This window comes from Limanda limanda, chromosome 15 (genome assembly GCF_963576545.1).
Source record: "Limanda limanda chromosome 15, fLimLim1.1, whole genome shotgun sequence".
In the NCBI taxonomy this organism is placed as follows: domain Eukaryota; kingdom Metazoa; phylum Chordata; class Actinopteri; order Pleuronectiformes; family Pleuronectidae; genus Limanda; species Limanda limanda.
Window position 1 is genome coordinate 3807184 of NC_083650.1, and position 20101 is coordinate 3827284.

The following is a 20101-nucleotide window of genomic DNA, read 5'->3' on the forward strand; positions in this document are numbered from 1 at the left end:
GATAAATCCAAAAGTCTCTGTAGTTTTTCGATGCAGCATCTCAACAACAGTGGTCTTTGAAAAACATCCCAGAGGAGACTTCCTCCAAATAATCAGCCACCACAGTGTTCTGCATTGATCTGATTAGGTTCATGTTGTTGTTGTTGCAGGGTTTCGCTCCAGAGTGGGTTTGTAAGTCAGTTGCACTTCCACACTGAGCCACACGGTGCAGATGCAGCTCCCTTTGTAAATATCTGACCGAAGGAGAAACACGTCCTCATCATCATCTTCATCATCATCATGGCTCTGAAATTAGTCTCTGCTCTGAAACTTGTTGTTTTCGTGAATCATCAGATCAACAGGGACAGAAAGAGCCTGTTTATGAAGTTTGTCCATCTAATGCAGCGGAGGAAGGAACCATGAGTTCCATGTTCCACCATCCTCTGATTCATGAAGATCATCAGAACCCTTTGTGTTGTGTTGTCAGTGTTGTCTCCTCCGGGGACATGAGGACGTGTCATCATCCAGTTCATACACACGTCCCCTGATGGTGCACGATGTGTTTGCGATGCTTGAGTCCGAGGCCTCGGTCCTTAAAGTCCATGGCTCGCTGCTGTGATGCGTCCACCAGAGCGCTGGCGATAGCGATTCCTAGAAACCAAGAAAAACAAACGGGTTAACCAAGAAATATATGTTCCAGATGAATTTCCATTCAAAGCTCTCAGCAAACAAATAACATCCTCTTTGCAGATCACCTGTAGATCCTGTTCACTCCATTAAAGAGGAAAAATGTGGAGAACCACAAGGTTCTGTTGTGGAAACCCTTTTGATTTTTAATTACAAACAATGTCAAGTATATTGATGTTTAAATATCTAACATGAAGGATACATTTAACTGGTGGAGGAGAAAATATTTCATATCGTCAAACCACTTTCAACAGACATAACATATTATTCTTGATATGTATATAAATAAAGACTTGAAAGTACAACAAATTATATGTGATGTAAACTCAAATATAAAGACTGGAGGTAAAATGTGGAGTCCCACCAGGTTAGAGAATTTCGTTTGATTGCTATTTATTCCCAAAGCACTTAAATCATATGAAAGGGCTGCAAACATATAATTATTTCTGAGAGCCACAGAAAAGGTTAGAAAGCAACAAGGTTCTGAGAGGAAGTGAAACTCTGCTGCAGGTTGTGAGAAGTCGGTGAGGAGTCGGTGTGTGAAGGGCGGAGACACATCCTCCGAACCGACATCTCGTCACATCATCCGAACTGTTTGTTCTCCTGTGTTGTCTGGCCACTGAAGCGTACCCCCCCCCCCCCCACCGTCTCCTCCTCTCTCCCTCCTCACACCTTTTGAAAGCAGCTTCAGTATCGGCTGCTCCTCACAGCTCAGACAGGAACAGGCCGGATGCGCCAGGGCATCAGATGCCTCACAGCTTTGTGTTTCCTTGGCAGCGCTGGCTGTTGTTAATGTGGATTTAGAGTCATGGCAGCTGGAGCTGTGAGTGCAGCTCCTCATGTCCCCCCCCACACAAACCCCCCCGACAACCGTGGGCCTGACAATACATGGTCATTACAGCGAGCGCTCAATCTGCCAGCGAGCAGGAGCCAGATAAACAAAACAGGAAATCTGCTGTGCTCTTGATATGATTTGGATGCAGGACGTTTTCAGCATTTCACACTCAAGTGATTCTTGGGATTTTTTTTTTCTTTCTGAGTGTGGAAAGGGGGAAAGCCGATTACACGGCCGCTCAGCGTGTTGCCTGTGTGTGTGTGTGTGTGACTGTGCAGGTTTATGTGAGTGGCTGTGTAAATACTGGAGGTACGTGCATGCACCTGTGCACGTTTTTGAAAAGTTGTGCCACGAAGACGAGAAGACGGCCAGCGTGAGCAACATGTGCTCGCTTCATTCAGAACGATGGAGGGAGGTGGACAGCAGCACCTGCTCTGCTGGAACACGGCTCATTATGGCTGTTTGTTTCTCTTTGGCAGCGGCTGTATAGGTGTGAGAGTGTGTGTGTGTGTATGCGTGTGTGTATGCGTGTGTGTTTGTGTGTGTGTTTACTCTAGATTTGGCTTTTTGTTTCTCTGGTAATTTGCAATTTGGTCCCAACGCCAGCAGAGCTTGTTTGCAAATGTTCTTTATAATTCCAGACTTAACTCACCTTGGTGGGAGTTTGACGTGAAACCAAAAATTCAACAAAACACGAAGCGACATCGAGCTGTTGAATTTAAACGTGACAAAGAATAAAATCTACAGACGTCACCACGACATGTTTTATTGGTCGGGAGAAAATTTGAGTGGTTCAGTTGTCAATGTGAAATTAAAACGTCTGATTTGAAGCTTTAAAGCATCAAAGACATAATCCAGACTGATCATATGCTAAAGAAAGGATTAGAGAAATGATTGATAGATTATTAAAAGTAAAGAAAATGGGAAAAAAACATTTCGGAAACTTTCTAACTTAATCTGATCTGAAAAACTTTCTGAGAGTGAGAAACAGGAACCTGGTTTACAGCCACGATACTTTACAAACACGAGAGCCCAGACGATTCTCTGCCGTTATGAGTTTTCACAAACATAAATATATAATATTAATAATATAAAAACTTTTTTACAGAATGAAAGATCAGAAAAGAATTTAAATGTTTATTTTCTAAAGGCATTTAGACCTGATGATACGTGTTTGAGGAGGAAGAAGAAGGGAAGAAGGGAGGAAGTTTGCCGGGTTTTATTATTTTTATGACATTTAGGGAAAGAATAGAGATGAGAAGAATTCATAATAAAAAGCAAATGTTTAAGGTATCAAATGATTTGAATTTCACGTGTCTATCGTCTTCAGAGGCTGAGAAAGTAAAGTTTTTGATTTTCAGAAGCCTTCAGGTTTTAGAAGGTTGTTTTCTAGAGGTTGTAGAAGGAGGTTTTTATCATCGCCTTCAGTCTTAATGTGTTGAAGTTCTTTGTATATGGTTGTGTTAGTTTTTTATTATATAGGAATTCACAATAAAGTTTATTGTCCAGCTGTAAAATATAGATTGTTTGGGTTAAAAACTCTGTAATATTGGTCGTGTGTCTGGCTCCAACGATCCACTTCCCTCTGGCAATTGTACAAACCATCCACGAGATTTCAAACTACCTCCAAATGAAAAAGACAAAGACTTGGAAAAATTTAAATATGGAAAGATAATTGATTCTCGAACGTGACGTCTGAATATTCCTCCGTCAAAATGGCTTCCACCTTTGACAAATTGCCTTCATAAGTGTGTTGATTTTCCCGGGTGAACACACACGTCTCCATTTGCAAAATTAAATTGGTCAAAAGTAATCAAATCACGCTGCAGGTGAGTGCGAGTGCTCGTTCGCTGTCGTGGCGACGGGGAGCGTTAATGTGATTGTTCTGTCAGGTGAGTTGACGCATCATTAACACACACACACACACACACACACACACACACACACACACACACACACACACAGACACACAGACACACAGACACACACACACACACACACACACACACACACACACACACACACACACACACACACACACACACACACACGTATCCTCCCTCCTCCTGATTGACTAATGGGGTCATTAGCAGGAGACTAAATTCCCCAGGAAAAGGAATGGGCACCGGTGCGATGTGGAAACTGGGACTGGAGCTGAGAAGCATCTGTGATGGGAGGAGCCCGCTCGCTCGCCCCGTGACAAACCTCACGCCTCCCTCACTTCCTCACATCAAAGTGCCGCTGTGCTTTGCCTTCGATGAAGGCGCCGGGGACGGAACCCTGAATCCAGTTTAATAACAAACAGAAAATACACCTTGGCAGCGTCTGTTCCACAAAGCCAAGGAAAATCAAAGTCAGTCAAACAGCAACACATTGATATTCAAATATTTATACATCTGCGCGGCACTGATTCCAGGTTTCAGACGACCAGTAAACATGACACACAACCACCTCGGCTTTGATGTTCCAATGTAAGAATCAGGTTTGATCCCGTCTATGTAGGATTCATTAATAGAACATGGCAGCCGGTGGTAGGACATCTCCTCCAGCCTGTTTGAAGAACACACAATGAAGAATATCCTCCTGATATTTATATATTCAAATCACCCAGAAACACATGGATGAGATGGAGGAGAACAACAAAGAAGAAGAAGAACGACGCCAGAAACCTGAGGCAGAAAGAGTGTGATGTATATGATTCAATCATTTAGAAGCTGCTGCGTTAGAGGCCTTTTGATCCGATCTGTGTTTCTCAAAGCGTCACCATCCTCCTCCTCTTCGCTGCGGCGATACGTTCATCTGGTTTAGTGTCTGAGGAGGCGTCGCCATCAACCGTCTCAATCACCCACTCCACTCGTTTAACATCACAACTTATCTCCTGCTCCGTCTATTTCTGTTTTCAACTTTCTTTGTATTTCCACGAACAAATCCAACTTCTAAGCTCCTTAATGCCTCTTTTTTTCTCTCTCTGCTCTATTTTTAACTCACAAAGACTTTCGACATCTCACGGCACCTGTATGTTTCCCCCCCGCTCTAGTATTCCCAGGTCTATCTCTGCTGCTGAATAGGCAGATTAACGGAGGAGGCTGCGGCTGTGAATGCTTCTCTGCCTGTGTCTCTATTGACCCACGATCTAAGCTGGAGCGAGGCTCAGAATGAAACGTGGTCGCTCTCTCTCTCCACCCTCAGCTCACTGAGAGCGAGCAGCCTGGTGAATCCATTCAAACCTCTGATCGAGTGTTGCCTGTCTAACCTGCTCCCAGCCTGTGAAACAATATGAAACTCAAACAAAAGCAGCTGCGGGAGGCTGACTGTCACTCTCTTCCTCCTGCTCCGTCCGTCATGTGACTTCAGATCAGTCAAACAGCGGCCATGTGGTCAAGCGGGTCGTTCTGGGAGACGGGCGCCGTGTGCGAGTCCTCCGACGACCTGCTGTAATTTCCTGGTTTGAACTATTGGGCCAAGAATCCTTCACAAGACATTTATTTTATTACTGTGGAATTTGATTTGCAGATAAACGGAACACTCAGTGTGTCATCCAGATCTTTTATTTAAACACGGTCGTGTTTCCGTTCTCCGGCTCAGACGGAAAAGAAAAATAATGTACGAGAGCTTCGAGACCTCGTTCACTTCTGCAGCTTCTGATCTCATCTCACATAGTTTGACTCTCGGGGCTGAAACAAAAACATCTGGGCTGCTTCCAGAACTCTGAAGTATGAATCTCAGGAAAGGTTCAGCAAGATAAAATTATGGGTCTCTTGTTGTGTCTTTAAACATGGGGGGTGTCCTGCTTGCTGTGTCTTCTCTGGCTCATGATGACAGGCCTCAGGTACATTTTGGCAAACGTTAATGCGTTAATAACTGAGAACATCAACCTGCAGTGAAACAGATCTTTCCTCCAATGTGTGGAGGCCTGATTATTTCCTGACTAATACGATATCTACAAATCCTGTTTCTTGGTCTGAAGCCGGAGAAGATGGAGAAAGACAGAGGAGCAGTGAAAGAGGAACATGAGTTTGGATTCCAGCAGCTGAGAATCTCAAGCTGGTGTTTGTTTATTTCTTCTTTTGAAACCAACATGGGTGTTTTCTCTCTCTCTCTCTCTCTCTCTCTCTCTCTCTCTCTCTCTCTCTCTCTCTCTCTCTCTCTCTCTCTCTCTCTCTCTCTCTCTCTCTCTCTCCCTCTTCCTCTCTCTCCCTGGTTCCTATACAAAGGGTCAGTTCGTGGTAACACCTCAGGAGATCCTCTCAGAGAAGGACGGGACGAAAACAAAGAGCCGGAGCTAAAACCGGCTCGCTCATCCAGGATTCCTCTTGAAGTGCGAGGTGGGCGGAGCTCGCCCACAGTGACTTGGCGTTCATACATGCTAACATCAATGGAGGGCCGCTTGTCTGACCCCACGCACGCCGTCTCTGGGGAGGAGGAGGGTGGGCGGATGCAGGGAGGAGAGGAGCGAGGGAGCAGGAGTGGATGAAGGGTGGATGGGTGGGCGGGCGATTTTATTTATTTCATTCTAAAGCCCAGACGCTCTGAGCTCCCTGGTGTGTTTGAAGTTGTATCATGTGTTTACACGCTCACATGCATCATCGCTTGTGTTTGCATGTGATCACACACACACACACACACATAAACCAGCATCGACTCCGGGCTTCAAACACGGATAACGACGGCGATTCCATTGATTCGATGAGAAAAACAACAGAGGAGCCCGGACGTCCCCCAGGGAGCCGCCTGCCGAGAACTGATGAGCCACTTATTGGACCTGATTCCCTGAAAGTGAGTCGGCTGCTGCTGTGACGAGCTTCATGTCCACAACATCGGCTGCAGGAGAAAACACCTGCACTGCTTTAAATTCTGATCCATCAATCTGTGTTCAAACTGTTTAAATGCCCTTAAACTGATTTGATCTGCAGTCTGGTCTCAACCTAGAAGTGCAGCGCTGGCCTTCTGCTAATGATAAGAAGAGTCAGGAGCTGAATGTTAAGTCAGTTCATGTTGGAGAAGTTCTTCTACCCAAAGGCAGAGCCGAGTTGGAGGTCAGGTTTGGACTGTTGCATCAAACTGCTTCAGTTTGGGATATTCACCTCCACCAATGAGGTTTCATCTTTTCTCGCTAATTTGATTTTCTTTAAACTTGGTGGAAAGGTCGAACATGGAGCTAGAAATGTTGATGCTAATGAATATTGATTGTAGTTTGATTGATTGATAGTTTTATTTCCATGTCTAATTGGGTGACAGATTTGAGAGACAAATATCTTCAAAATGTATCAAAATGTGACTGGGAAAAAATCCAATTCACTCAAGTGTATTAAGTTACATACGAAAAATGAATGCATATCAGGTTTTGTTCAAATCTTAGCGTTAAAGTTAAAATGAAGTGATTCTTAAACAGGTTGTAAACACACAGCTAGTTCATCTGTACTCTTTAAACTGGCTCTTTAATTTCATTTCAATAAACACACCTTCAATATTGATTCAAATCAAACAGGAGCTTTTACTTCTGCATTTATTTGGTTGTGAACCTGTATAAAAAACGTTCGAGGGTATGTGTAAAATCAGAAAAACAAACCATGAAGATTAGGGTTGTTAAAATAATCCCTCGGTTCTATTCACTCTTCACATTTGGACTTTCTGTCACATTTCAACAAGCTCAGGACGTTGAAAGTCAACATCTGTCGAGCAACTACATCCGTGAGTTAAGTTCAGTGTTGCTGGAATAAAACTTTTTATAAATTAGAGATTTACTTACATCCGAGTCTTTCTTGGTCATTTACTGAACCTCGTTTCGTTCTTAATGGACTTGGACAGGGCTGGACTGGGAGAACAAAACGGCCCGGGCATTTTTTGGCTCAGACCGGCCCACATAATTAGCCAAGCACATCTGCCATTAAATTGACGTAACTTATGTCTTCTAAATGTCTTAAAGTAGCTCATATTAAAAGTACTTAAGTATCAAAAGTATCTGGTGTTGAAATGTACTTAAGTATCAAAAGTACAAGAACTAAAATTAAAAATGCAAAGTGCTTTTTATAGTAGGTCTATACAGACACAAAACAACCCAAAATGTTTCTCCTCAAGATTTATCTCAACTGACTGAAAAATTACAACAACAATATGCATATAATGTATAATTTTACCAATTTTGAACCCTAGATGCTGAGGTTCAAATAGTAATGGACCAGTGCATCTGAACTTCTAATTAACTATAAACAAGTGCCTCTTGTGTCTGCCCAAGAACATTAATAAACCACAGTATAACCACTATACTATAGGCACACAAAATAAGACACTATCTCTATTCTAGAGGAAGTAAAAGTCGTAACAAGATTTCTGAAGGTGAACCTGCGGAGGGATAGACCAACCTCTCGCCCCTCTCGCTCGCCCCCCCCGACGGCAAACACGCCACCTGCACATCTCAGGAGGGAGGGGGCAGCGAGTGTGAGAGAGAGAGAGAGAGAGAGAGAGAGAGAGAGAGAGAGAGAGAGAGAGAGAGAGAGAGAGAGAGAGAGAGAGAGAGAGAGAGAGAGAGGGGGGGGGGCGCCGTGGGTAGAGGCGTGCAACGCCAACCTCCGCTGCTCAAGTAATGAGCCAGTTTTGAGAATGTATTGAAAATGCGCGCTCACATGTCTGCCTCCACTCGCTCATCGTTGTCGAGTCCTCCTCGCTCGTCTCCCGGCGCACCTGCTGCTGCTGGGCTGGTGAACCCGGCACCACATAGGTCCGTCAGTTTGGCACATTTAGCAGCCTCCACCTCCAGAGACATCAGCTTTTTTTCCCATGCTTCTCAGTGCCACCCGGGCGTTTTTTTACTCTTATTATCCATTAAGTTAAGTTTCTGTCTCAGCAGCAGCCCGTCCCGCGACTCCCCCCGCCAATGCCATGAGGTCCCGCCCCCCCCTGGTTTGTGTTGTGATTGACAGCACTGTCAGGGCTCTCTGAGCCTGTCAGCCCATGATTGATTTACAATGACAAACAATAGACCAATAATATGTGTCGATGCTGGCAACACACTGCTAGCCCTCTGTAGCCAATTGGCCGGCCCAATTGGAGGGAATTTAGAGAGGAAGAAGAGAAAAAAAACAAAACAACAACATAGCGGACCAGACCGGCCCACATTGGGTCAACGGCCCACCGGGATTATGCCCGGTATGCCAGATGGCCAGTCCACCCCTGGACTTGGAAATAACTATTATTACATATCTTTTCATTTTAAAATCCTGATATCTACCTCTGGGGCCCACAAAGTTAGATTTCCTCTCTTTTCATTCTCACGCACCCTGAAGCTTTTCATTCACGCCCCCCCCCCCCCCCTCTCAGGCTTCAGTTTCCACAGTTTAATATAAAAGCTCCCTCCAGCTCCGACGACTCTTTTCTTGCAAAACACTTTATTCTCCGTCTGTAGGAGCCGAGGCCTCTCACACCTGCTCCGGTTACACACCGTCCACCGGGCAACGAGCACAACCGACCCACAGACAAACTGACAGCGCTCGCCCGGAGAGAAGCTGCGGGGGGGAACGAGCAGAACACAAAGCTGGAGCGGTCTGGGACTAAAAGCATTGGTGTGAGGGATCGTGTGAAGGGGAAGACGAGCCCGGGGGGGGGGGTATTGGCCTCGTGCTGACGGTGCAGAACTCGCCGGGCCTCGGTCAGGGGTCTGTGAGGAAGTGCTGCTGACTTTCCAGTGATTTGTACGGCTGCAGCGAGGGGGGGGGGGGGGGGGGTATCGCGTGTCGTCCGCCTACAGCAGCAACATGAGATCAGATGGAGGGAAGTCAGGATGTGTCAGCGAGAGGAACAATCGATCGGACAGTAGGAAACCAGCCGGCTCCGACCACATCAGACTTCACCAAGCTGACGTGTGTCACGACTCTCTGTGAACACCAACACATCACCGTGGAAACACACGTCACAACAGGATCACGATCTGATTCTATTGGCAGCACATTGTGAAAGTTGCTGATCTGCACAGTTTCTCTCACGTTCCTCTGTTTTCTTCATTTACCCTTCGATCGTTAATAAACCCCGAGGTCGCTCCCGACGACGCAGCTACACAACACCCTGACACGTTTCACTCTCTGACAGCCGGAGATTCAACGAGCTGCTGTTTGAAAGCATCTGTGTCGTTTTCCACATCACTGAGCAGCTGGAAACTGTTGAACTTGTGCAGACAACACAGAGTGGAATGTGTGTTTGTGAGGCTACAATGAATTTATGGTGCAAACACAACTGAACCACAAACAAACAGGGAAAGTTGACATTTAAAACTGAACGTGTCAAACCTGAGTATTCAAAATCAAATAATCTGATTAGAATATGTTAAAGAAAGGGGAATAAAGCTAGGTACAAACCTAAATGTATTTTAGTATTACATAATATTTTAACATATTTATGACTTTTAAAGCATAGAACTCAGATGATTGAATGTTAGACAGTTTTTAGATTTAAACAAAGAAAAAGAGATGACTACCGATGTTTGCACTGTGTGTGTGTGTGTGTGTGTGTGTGTTTGTGTCGTACCACACTGTCCAGGCGGGGGGGTTCCAGACGGGACTCTGGGCAGATACAGCAGCACCGTCAGAACACCTGCTCTGCTCCCCCAGCACGGCTCCGTGGCGATGGGCTTCGGCAACGCCTGCACACACACATCACAAACACACACAGTAAACTCACACTGCAAAGAAATGTGTAAAAACACACAAAAATTATTCATTTTTAGTGGGAAATCCAATTGCTTTAAGTAAAATAGAGAACAACTGTAAATATAGTATATATATAGATATAATTTCTACCATCTAGCAAACATCAGACTCCAGAGCTCCAGCCCCACTGCCCAGATGCCTGCTGCCACCTCCCCCAGGATCAGAGCTCCCAGCTGGGGGGGGGCAGCCTGACCTGCAGCCTGAGGAGCTCCACCTGCTGAGCAGCTGATGTAAACAGGTTGGAGACTCTCTCACACCGAGCTCACATGTTGTGATTCCACAGTCCACATGCACCATCACAGATTTCCTCATTTATATCCATAAAGATCCCGTGGTGCCTCCGTGTCACCTCATTCCATTAGCATCCCATAACGCCTCAGAGGAAGTCAGCTCTGTATTCAAAGCAATGAATCTAAATAAAGACGGACGATGCGTCTCTGCTTCATCTCATTGGACCAAAATGAAGCGAAAACAGCTCAGATAGACTTAGATTAGATTCAGGTTTTTTACTTTGGTCAATGTTCCATATGCTAACACATAGGAGGCGGGGTTTGGAAGATGTACTGCAGCCATCCACTAGAGGGTGATCACAAAGATTTGGCATACATTTTAAGTTTCGCCAATTGACTGGATGTAGACTCTAGGTCCGGAAATCAAAGCAGAAAGGCCTGACATGTGCATTATCTCTCTGACCAGCAGGGGGCAACTCCACTGGTTGTTGACAGCTATACTATCCAAAGGATGCAGTTGGGCGTGTAGTGCCCTCGAGCTGGTAGTCAGGCTCCTCCCCCTGCTCCTCCTAATATGGTTACTTCTATGTTCAAAAAAACAAGATGGCGCTGAACAAAAGGTCAAAGCGTCACGAGGGTATCTGGAGCCGTCACGTCGTTGATCTCTATCTACGGTCTACAACTTGAACATACACTAATAATGATATTACTCACGAACCCTAAACCCCTTCAACTCTAATTATCGATCATATACATGGGACCATATGTACTTTGTGGTACCGCTGGGACTCGTTGTATTTAACGTGTCTCTTATAGACTCTGGATCAGATCATCTAATGGCTGAGATCCAGTTTCCTCCAGTCTGAGAGGAGGCACTGAGGTATTGATCAGATTTGACCCTCAGGCCACAGAGAAGCCACAGAGGTCACACAGATGAACCCTGTTTATTACTGAGGTCTGTTGGGACACACACACACACAAACACACACACACAGTATATGTATATACATATATCTATACATGTCCATCTGTTCCTTTCCTGTTACTAGTCACGTGTTTTAACCACCTCCCTGATATTTCCAGTTTTCTCTGTTTCCTTTGTGATGAGCGACTCTGTCACTTCCTTTGACGACTAAACGACAAGAGCGACACAAGAAAAAGCAGGAATTGGGAATTAACACGAGTAAACACACAACTGACTGTGTAATTAAATGTCCCATTAGCAAGACTGCTTCTCCTGATTGAGATGAGTCACTTTCTGTATTTGCTTGTTGAAAATAAAGCAGCGAGGAGGCGAATGACGCAAAATGAATCACAGGTGTTAGCTGCTGGCACTGAAAAGATGAGTGTGTATGTGTTTAGATAAAATACACACAGACACACACTGGCCGTGATAATGCACAAGTAACTAATATTCATTTATACATTAGCTTGCTTTATGGTGACGTACAGTTGGAGATATGGTTACCAAGGCAACAGCAGTTTCGTTTGTGCACGTGTCTGTGTTTGTGCTCACTTTTCCTAATTTATGTGCATCTTAGATCAAAAGAGTCAGTGAGTTGTATCACACACAAACACACACACACACACACACACACGCACACGCACACGCACACGCACACACACACACACGCACACGCGCACACACGCACACACACTAGCTCGTTTCCTTCTCGTCACGACTGTTGAATTGTGTAAAAAGTCATCAACTTCACTCTGAAGTGAACAAGGTGGATTCCTGCAGAGCAACGAGTCCGATAAATATCAACTCAGTTTATTTGCTTTGAGACGCATTAAAAACACCAAGTCAAAAAAATAAATCAGTGAACTTTGTTTTAAAAATGTATTTCTCCTCTGTTACCTGCAGTGAGAGAATCCTTGAGTTACCTTGATTTATAATAAATCTGAACCTGAGCTGAACTAAACTCAAAAGAACCGAGCGTCTGAAAGAGAAATAATCTTTTTATTGTTTCAGGTGATTTGGTTTTTCTGTTACATGAAATTAAAACTAACTAGAGTCAGTAGGGCTCAAATATCTGCCAAGGCCCAACACTTCCTTTAAATTGAATTAATCCGCACCAACTTCCAGGTGCTCGTATATCACTCCTCTAAATATTACATTTTTTAAATCAAATTCCAGGGGTGAAAGAATTTAACAATTTAAAACGTATACAATCTAAAATCTAAATCTAATAAACACTTTAGTTCTTTTTTCCTTCTTTATAAATTCTCTTTTTCTTTGGTAAACACCAAATTATCCAAAGATAAACGGAGTGAACCTGAATCTTCATCTGTCGCGTTGGGAGTAAATGATGAAGCCGAGTCAGAGAGAAGTGACGACGCTAAGAGCTTTGTCTGGCTGCGTTCCCAAAGTAATCCCAGTAAGTGTGTGTGTGTCTGTGTCTGTGTGTGTGTGTGTGTCTGTGTGTGTGTGTGTTTCTGTGTGTATTTGAGAGAGGGAGAGAGAGAGGGTGGGGGGGAGAGAGAGAAAGACATCACAGTGTCTCTCTCTCTTTCATTTTATTTATATATTTTAAATATCAAGTGCCACTTAAGCCCATGAAACGGTTTCTGCTGACTGGGAACAAAGTAGAAATTGGCTCCTTGGCAATACTCAGCATTTTTAGCCCCTTGTTCTCGAAACGACGACTGGAAATAATCCAGAGAGGTTGTTGTTTGTTGCCCTGCAGGATTCTTTTATTGGTTCGAGGCCGTTGTTATTTCTATTTAAAATTTGAGATAACTGCAGTTGTGTGTTTAGAGCTGAGGCCAGATGCTTCCAGTGAAAAGCAAATAACTCCGTGGAATCAGTTCTGTGAAATCAGTTCCGAGGCTGGAATGAAAACCTGGTTCATCGTGATATGATAACTAAAGGTTCATCTAAAGCCCGTGGAGCAATAAACAGTTTAAACCACAACTAACATGAAGTTTACACTCTTCTACATTAGTGAGGAGTCGATAGGAAAACTGTGATAAAGCTGTTTTCACACTCAAACTCCAGAAAATGTAAATTTTTCCATGAATTTGTGTTTCACAATCTGCCCCCCCCCCCCCCGATATGCTAATGAGACATCTCTCGTGATTGGCTGTGGCTTCACGCTGCAGCTCCGCCCATCGGTTCCTCTTTTCATTCTCGGGGAATAACAAACTGAGATGTGCTGGAGGAGCGAGGTCATTTCAGTGACTCTCACCCGGGCAGTTTCCTTCCTCCTCTCACTTTCTCCTCTCGTCTCTCGTTCTCACCTCAAATAAAAACAGTCGTTGCAACACTCCCATTTTTTGTCCGAGGGACGAACAAAGTGACTTGAGTGTTTTGAGGTGAAGGGAGGGAAGCATGATGGATACGTTCTCTCACACCACAGGAAATTGAACCAGAAGTTTCTCCTCCTGTGAAAACTACTGTTTATCTGTTCTTTCTTCTCTCTTATCTTTCTTATTTTCAGCTTTTACCGAGTTTCTGTTCTGCGCCGACATCACAGCTGTAATTGCAAATTCTAAGTTCAATCATCCGAATAACTGGTGGACGGCAAGCGAGGCATGACAATACAATCTACTGAGAAAAGAAAGGAATAGAGACATAGTCTTTATATAAAGATGGAGGACGTGACATCTCTTTCGCCCGCTAGTGGCTGGCTGCAGTGTATGTTATAAACCCTGCCTCCTCCATGTTAACAGATGTGACATGGACCAAACAAAACAAAATCAAAGAAGACGTTTAATAAAACTTTGTCAAAGATGGTTTCTGTCATTTCGTGTGATTCTTATTTCATACATTTTAAATTACTGCATTTACCTGACTCAAAATATCTCTAAAATCACTAAAGAAAGTGTTTGGCCGGAAACATGTGAGATTAAACCGGTGAAGTCTAACAACGTGGCTGAAGGTCAGGAGACAAACACTCACAGAAATACAGATAATAACAGAGAGAAGAAGAAGAAGCGTCTCTGAAATCACCTCCGTCCTCTCAACCCTCTGCTCGCCTCCTCAGATGCACTTTCCTCACATTGTCCTTTACAATCTTCGCTGTCGGGCTTCTCCGTCTTCACCATTACTTCCATGACTCAGTCTGTCTCGTCGTCCTAATGGCCTCCTCTCCCTCTCACTCTCTCTCTCTCTCCATCCCGTTCTGTCTCTTTTTGTCTGTCACAAACACTCGCTCCAAACTGAGCTGGACACATTACACAACAGACACAAGCTTCGTTTCCACAGCCTGAGTTTCTTCTGATTTGTCGAGTTACTGGTCAAACGATGTCTAGACAACAAGGTTGAAACTGGGATGAATTTGGCTGCAAAGGTTTTTAAAGTCGACTTTTCAATGACGCCGGTAAATTTCGCTGCTCGAGCCTAATGTCAAAACACTTCGGTGTCATTGAAACAGATTTATTGAGCCGAGACGTCTAAAGAACATTTACTTTGCAACTAAATGTGGCTCGATTTTATCCCTGAGGCTATTCTGATTGTTCTGCCCCAGACAAAAACATGTGATCATCATAAAAAGTGCAGAAATCTAACGCTTAATCTGCGTGTTATTCAAAAACAATCCCCCGAGATCACAGCCTGTAGAAGTCAGATATCAGGTGCATCTCCTGAAACGAAGCCGAGTCTTATCTTTGTTCACATCAATAAAAGCCAGGGGCTCCATCTCAGCGCGCAGCAGGATCTTTGTTCTGCTCATTGTCTGCATGTTACACTCTTAATTCTTCTGTGAGGAGCGAAGACGTGTAAACAGATATAAATCTGAATCAGACTATTATTAGATCTGCTTGAAACATCTGTAAAGTTAGAAGCAGCTATAACCTCAAGGATAAATTGAGTGATATTATTTTTTTATTGGCTGTGAAGGCAGAGACATTAAAGTTTGAGAGGCTATATGGCAGGAAAGTGGTTTTATAAATGAACTTCTCTCACCTTTTGTGTTAATTTATGCCAAGGAAAAATATGTGAAATTACAATTATGTTGAATTATTGAGGGAAATGATGATCCAGAGGTGAGAAGAACAAACATCTGGAGGTAACTTCAGCTTCAAACTGACACAAAGGGCTCAATGCTGGATTGTGTAGCTTTGAACAAGTCGTAACCCCGACTGGCCTCCATGTCCACACACACGTGGGAACACACACGTACATAAACACGGCGTTGCTCTCTGACCCCTGAGGTGTGGAGAGTGGACGCCCCCCCGCCGTGCCCTCCTTAGCCGATTAGACTGGCCATGCATGTCCACCCCCCCCAGGGCAGAAAACTGTCGTGTCCAATCCTGCCTCCATCTAAAAGCCCATTTTCCCATTTCCTCCCTCCTCTGTCTGTCTGTATCTGTTGCAGAGCTCCACGGGGAGTCTGCAGGATTGAGAGGAAATGGTTCTGATCAGGGAGCGAGACAGATTGAGAGTGTGTCTCTGTCTGTGTGGGTGTGTGTCTGTGCATGTGTGTGTGTAGAGCACATTCGTATAAGTGATATAACATGTGAAGTTGAAACATGTTTTTTATGTTTCTGAATGGAACGATTTTGTATTAATGTCACTTTCACCCATTTTGCACTGATGCTGCTGCTACAAGCAAATCAGGTGATTACCTGGAGCCCAGTTTGAGACTGGGAAGTGAGCTCATCCCACTAATTCAGAACCACTGAGCACCGCCCATGACCTCTGACCTTCGCAATGAGCAAACTACAGCATGTCGTTTCTTCCTGGTGGCATTTGTATAAGAGATTGCCTTTTGTTATAATGAATAAAAGGAGGAAAAAAGAGCAGTTTGCCATTTACATTCCGGCTCAGTTCCGAGTGAGGAGGGGAGATGATGGAGGGAGCAGCATGTTTGAGGTGTTTCTAAGAAAGAAAGAGAAAATCCCTCGGAGCTTTGATAGTGAGAGCAGATTTTCCGGCGCAAAGTGGTATCTTTATCCCTATAATCAGAGCGATCCAACGGGAGATGTTTTGAGCCGCGTCCCTTCTCCTCCTCTTCCGTCTGCTTCATCCTCTAATCTCCATAAAAAGCTGCAGAGCCGCTTGTCTCTGAAAGTTTGTTTCCATCTAAAACAAGTAAATAAAAAAGCCTCTGCAGGCCGTGCACCAACGTTATCCACACAACAACTACATTTAAAATGCATGAAGAACCTGATGCAGGGATTTATGTGAGGAGAGGGGAGGAGGAGAAGCAAGGGGAGGAAGAGGAATAGAAAGGAAGAGATGGAATCAAGGAGAGGAAATGAGGAGAAGATGCTGAGGAGGGATAAAGATAAGAAGAGACAAAAAGGAGAAGAGGAGGAGAGGAGGGGAGAATGAAAATAAGTGGGATGGAGAGGGAAGAGGTGATGAGGAATAAACAGATGTGGGTGAACATTAAAAAAATATTAAAGAATTCAAGGGAAGGAAGAAATGGAGGAAGGGAAAGAAAGACAGAAAGTGAGAGGAGAGGAGAAGATGAGCAGACCAACTGAGACAAAGAGAGACGGAGGGGAAAAATGGACACGAGGGAAGGAGAGAAGGAAAGAGGAGGTGATAACGGATGAGAGCAGATGACAATTTTTTCGGAAAAGAGATGAAGAGGAGAATGAAGGATGGAGAGGGAGAGATGATGAGAGAGAGGAAGGATGACAGGACTGGAATCAGGAGAAGATACGAGGAACGAACACACACACACACACACACACACACACACACACACACACACACACACACACACACACACACTCACACACACACACAGAGGAACTGAGATCCAGTGTCAGATTGAATCAGTCCTTCGCTCCGAGATCCCGGGCCTCATCATCATCGCTGCAAATTATTTACAATTTTCATCTATTAGAGTGTTAATCTGTCGTTAGATTCTGCTGACACACACACACACACACACACACACACACACACACACACACACACAGAGTGGAGTTGTTGTTGCACAGTATTGTTTCCCACAGCCAGACACGAAACCAAATTAATCAAATTACAGACGCGGTAAATCTCATCTTTCATTTTCCAAAAAGAAGAAGTCCACAGAACCAGACGTAACTCAACTGAAGCTTCGACAATCAATCCGTCTCCAGGAGGAGAATATTTACTGGAGCTCGTTATTTTGTCAAAGGAATCAAGCCTGCACAAAGAAGCAACGTCATGAAACGAGTGTTAATAATATGTAATCATCATATTTGTGTATAAATGTATGTGTCAATGCACCAACTCCCAAAATTTAACAAATATGGAGAAAACAGCAACGTCATAAATCGGCTTCTGCTTTGAAACCTTTAAACTTTGTTGTTAGTTTGAAAGAAACGAAACAAGAGTATTAACGGAATGAAACGTTGACTCCTGTAAACTTCTCCAACCAGAATCTCTCTCCTCCTACACTCATCTTCCATGTCTCTTTCTCCTCCTCTCTCTCTCCTTCATAATCGCCCTCAACCTGTTTATTTCCCGTCTCATTGTCTCGTCGCCCACTCGTCGGTGTGGGACGGCGGGTCGCACACCTGCATGTTAAAACACATCCTGTGAGCCAGTGTCTGGATGAAATGTGTGTATGTGTGAGAGAGAGAGAGAGAGAGAGAGAGAGAGAGAGAGAGAGAGAGAGAGAGAGAGAGAGAGAGAGAGAGAGAGAGAGAGAGAGAGAGAGAGAGAGAGAGAGAGAGATGCGTTTGGATTTACATTTTAATCAGCACGTCGGTGGGCAAACAATCCTATTACTGCAAGGGGAGGACGGGAGGGCCACTTCACAACCTCTCCCTCTCTCCATCTCTTCCCCTCTCCCTCGTTTAATCCCTCCATCCCTCTCGCTCGCCATCCCTCTCTCTCTCTTTCTCCATGACGACAAATTAATCATCTCTCTAATGCCTCGTAAGAGCCGCACTTCTCTTTTTTTTGGCCTTAATTCAGGAGGTGGAGAGTATCTGACACTCAACCCCCCCCCCCCCACCCCCCCACCCCACCCTCCTCCTTCTCCCCTCCACCTCCTCCAGACACACACACACACACACTGTCCTCTCCACCTCTCCGCCTTTCACTATTAGCGCTGGAAAGATGAATGTGTTTTCTGCTCGCCGAGGATGGCTGCATCCACACAGGAAAGATACACACAGATATGCACATGGCTGCACACACACACACACACACACACACACACACACACACACAATTATATATATAATATAACTGTACACACATGCACACACACGCACATGCACCACATAACGCTCCAAAGGCCATCATCATTCCTGAAAATGCTTTTTTCTGCTCGTTCAGATGCAGTATTGATGGATTACAGCGTGCAGGTGCAGATATCGATTCAGGGAGAAAAGACGAGAACAGAGAAACACACTCATTTTAAGAGGGCAGCGAAAAAAACAACCTGAACTGAGAGAAAACGGCCTAATGAGAAATAATACAGGTGGCAGGGACCAGACTATAGCCTGGTTCCACGTCTCTGATCCACGTCTCTAGACATGCTCTTGTGGATTTAACGCCCAGTCGGACGAACGGGAATTTGAATATCAACCAAGCTCCACAGATTAACGCTTTGACACTCAGGAGGTCGATGAGGTTGAAATGAATCTTTACTGAATGAACCGTCACGGGAGGAAGAATCACTTCACTTCAACGTCTCAGTTCTTCCCACAGACACCAGAGTGTTTCTGTTCTTTAGAGACACAGAGTCTAGGACGAGTACAGATGAGTTCTGTCACAGCAACGTAGAAACACAATGTTCCTGGGTGAACTGGTGACTTGGTGTTTTGTGGCGTTTTGAGAAAATCTGACCTAAAGGGTTTCAAAATTATATTTTGGCTCAGAGCTCAGAACTCAAGTTCCCAAACATCCACACGGGTCGGCTCAGAATTTGATTTATAGTCCGTGTCTCACAAACTCAAACGTATCAGATTCACACACTGTTTATATTTCGTCCTTCAAAAAAGTTAAAGGAAAAGTGGAAGAGTGAGTCTGCCCCCCCACCTCTGTGAAGCCGCCGCTGCTGTGGATCGAGTCAGTTCAAGAGAATCTGGGCTGGAAATAAACCGTGGTTTTACGAGCGCTGGTCAGAGATCAAGTGAAACATCTGTTCGCTCTCTGTGAAAACGGTGAAACACTGTGAGGAGGGTGAGATGCTCTTTAAAAAGCCGAGAACAGGAAAATGTGTCCCCGACTGATAAAAGTCATTATAAAACAACCGGGGGAACGAAATATAAAGAACAGAAAACCGTCATAAAACGTTAGCTCCTATATTTGTTATAGCTCTGCTTCCCTCCTGCGAGATATTGGTCAGTGCTGTTTCAAGGTAAATCCTCCGCTGCAGGAGAGGAGGTGAAATCACAACAGACTCAAATCCTCTTTGGTTTCCCTCCAGGCTTCAATCAGCTGTGGTGAGATAAGTCTCCTTCTGCCTCTCATGTCAAATAAAGCACAGGAGTGGTGGGAGATTTCATGTTTTACATATATTTTCCACAAAAATAATATCACTTAACTGATTAACGTGACGCTAAGTGAGAATTTGAGCGTCTCGTCATCGTTTACTAAAGTCTGTCACTTGTCCACATTGAAACACAAAGCCACAGTTTTTTAAAAATACAAAAACTTTAAAATAGAAGTGGATGTAGCCTGTGTCTGCGTTATATTTATTCATATCTGTGAAATGGTTTTCAAAATCTTGAGAGTGGAAAGAATGATTTTGTTAAACATCAGAGCGTCGGTA

General features: G+C 44.3%; 1 protein-coding gene across 1 annotated transcript in view; it reads right to left on the reverse strand.

Annotated features, from left to right (window-relative positions):
- Positions 1-130: 130 nt before the first annotated feature.
- The window catches only part of atrnl1a (attractin-like 1a), a 182918-nt gene continuing 162947 nt past the window's right edge, over positions 131-20101 (reverse strand). The window contains exons 29-30 of the mRNA XM_061087743.1: positions 10019-10133; positions 131-630 (exon numbers count right to left, since the gene is read on the reverse strand). Coding sequence (XP_060943726.1) covers positions 509-630; positions 10019-10133 — 237 coding nt within the window. The 3' untranslated portion in view covers positions 131-508. The remainder of the gene's footprint in view (positions 631-10018; positions 10134-20101) is intronic.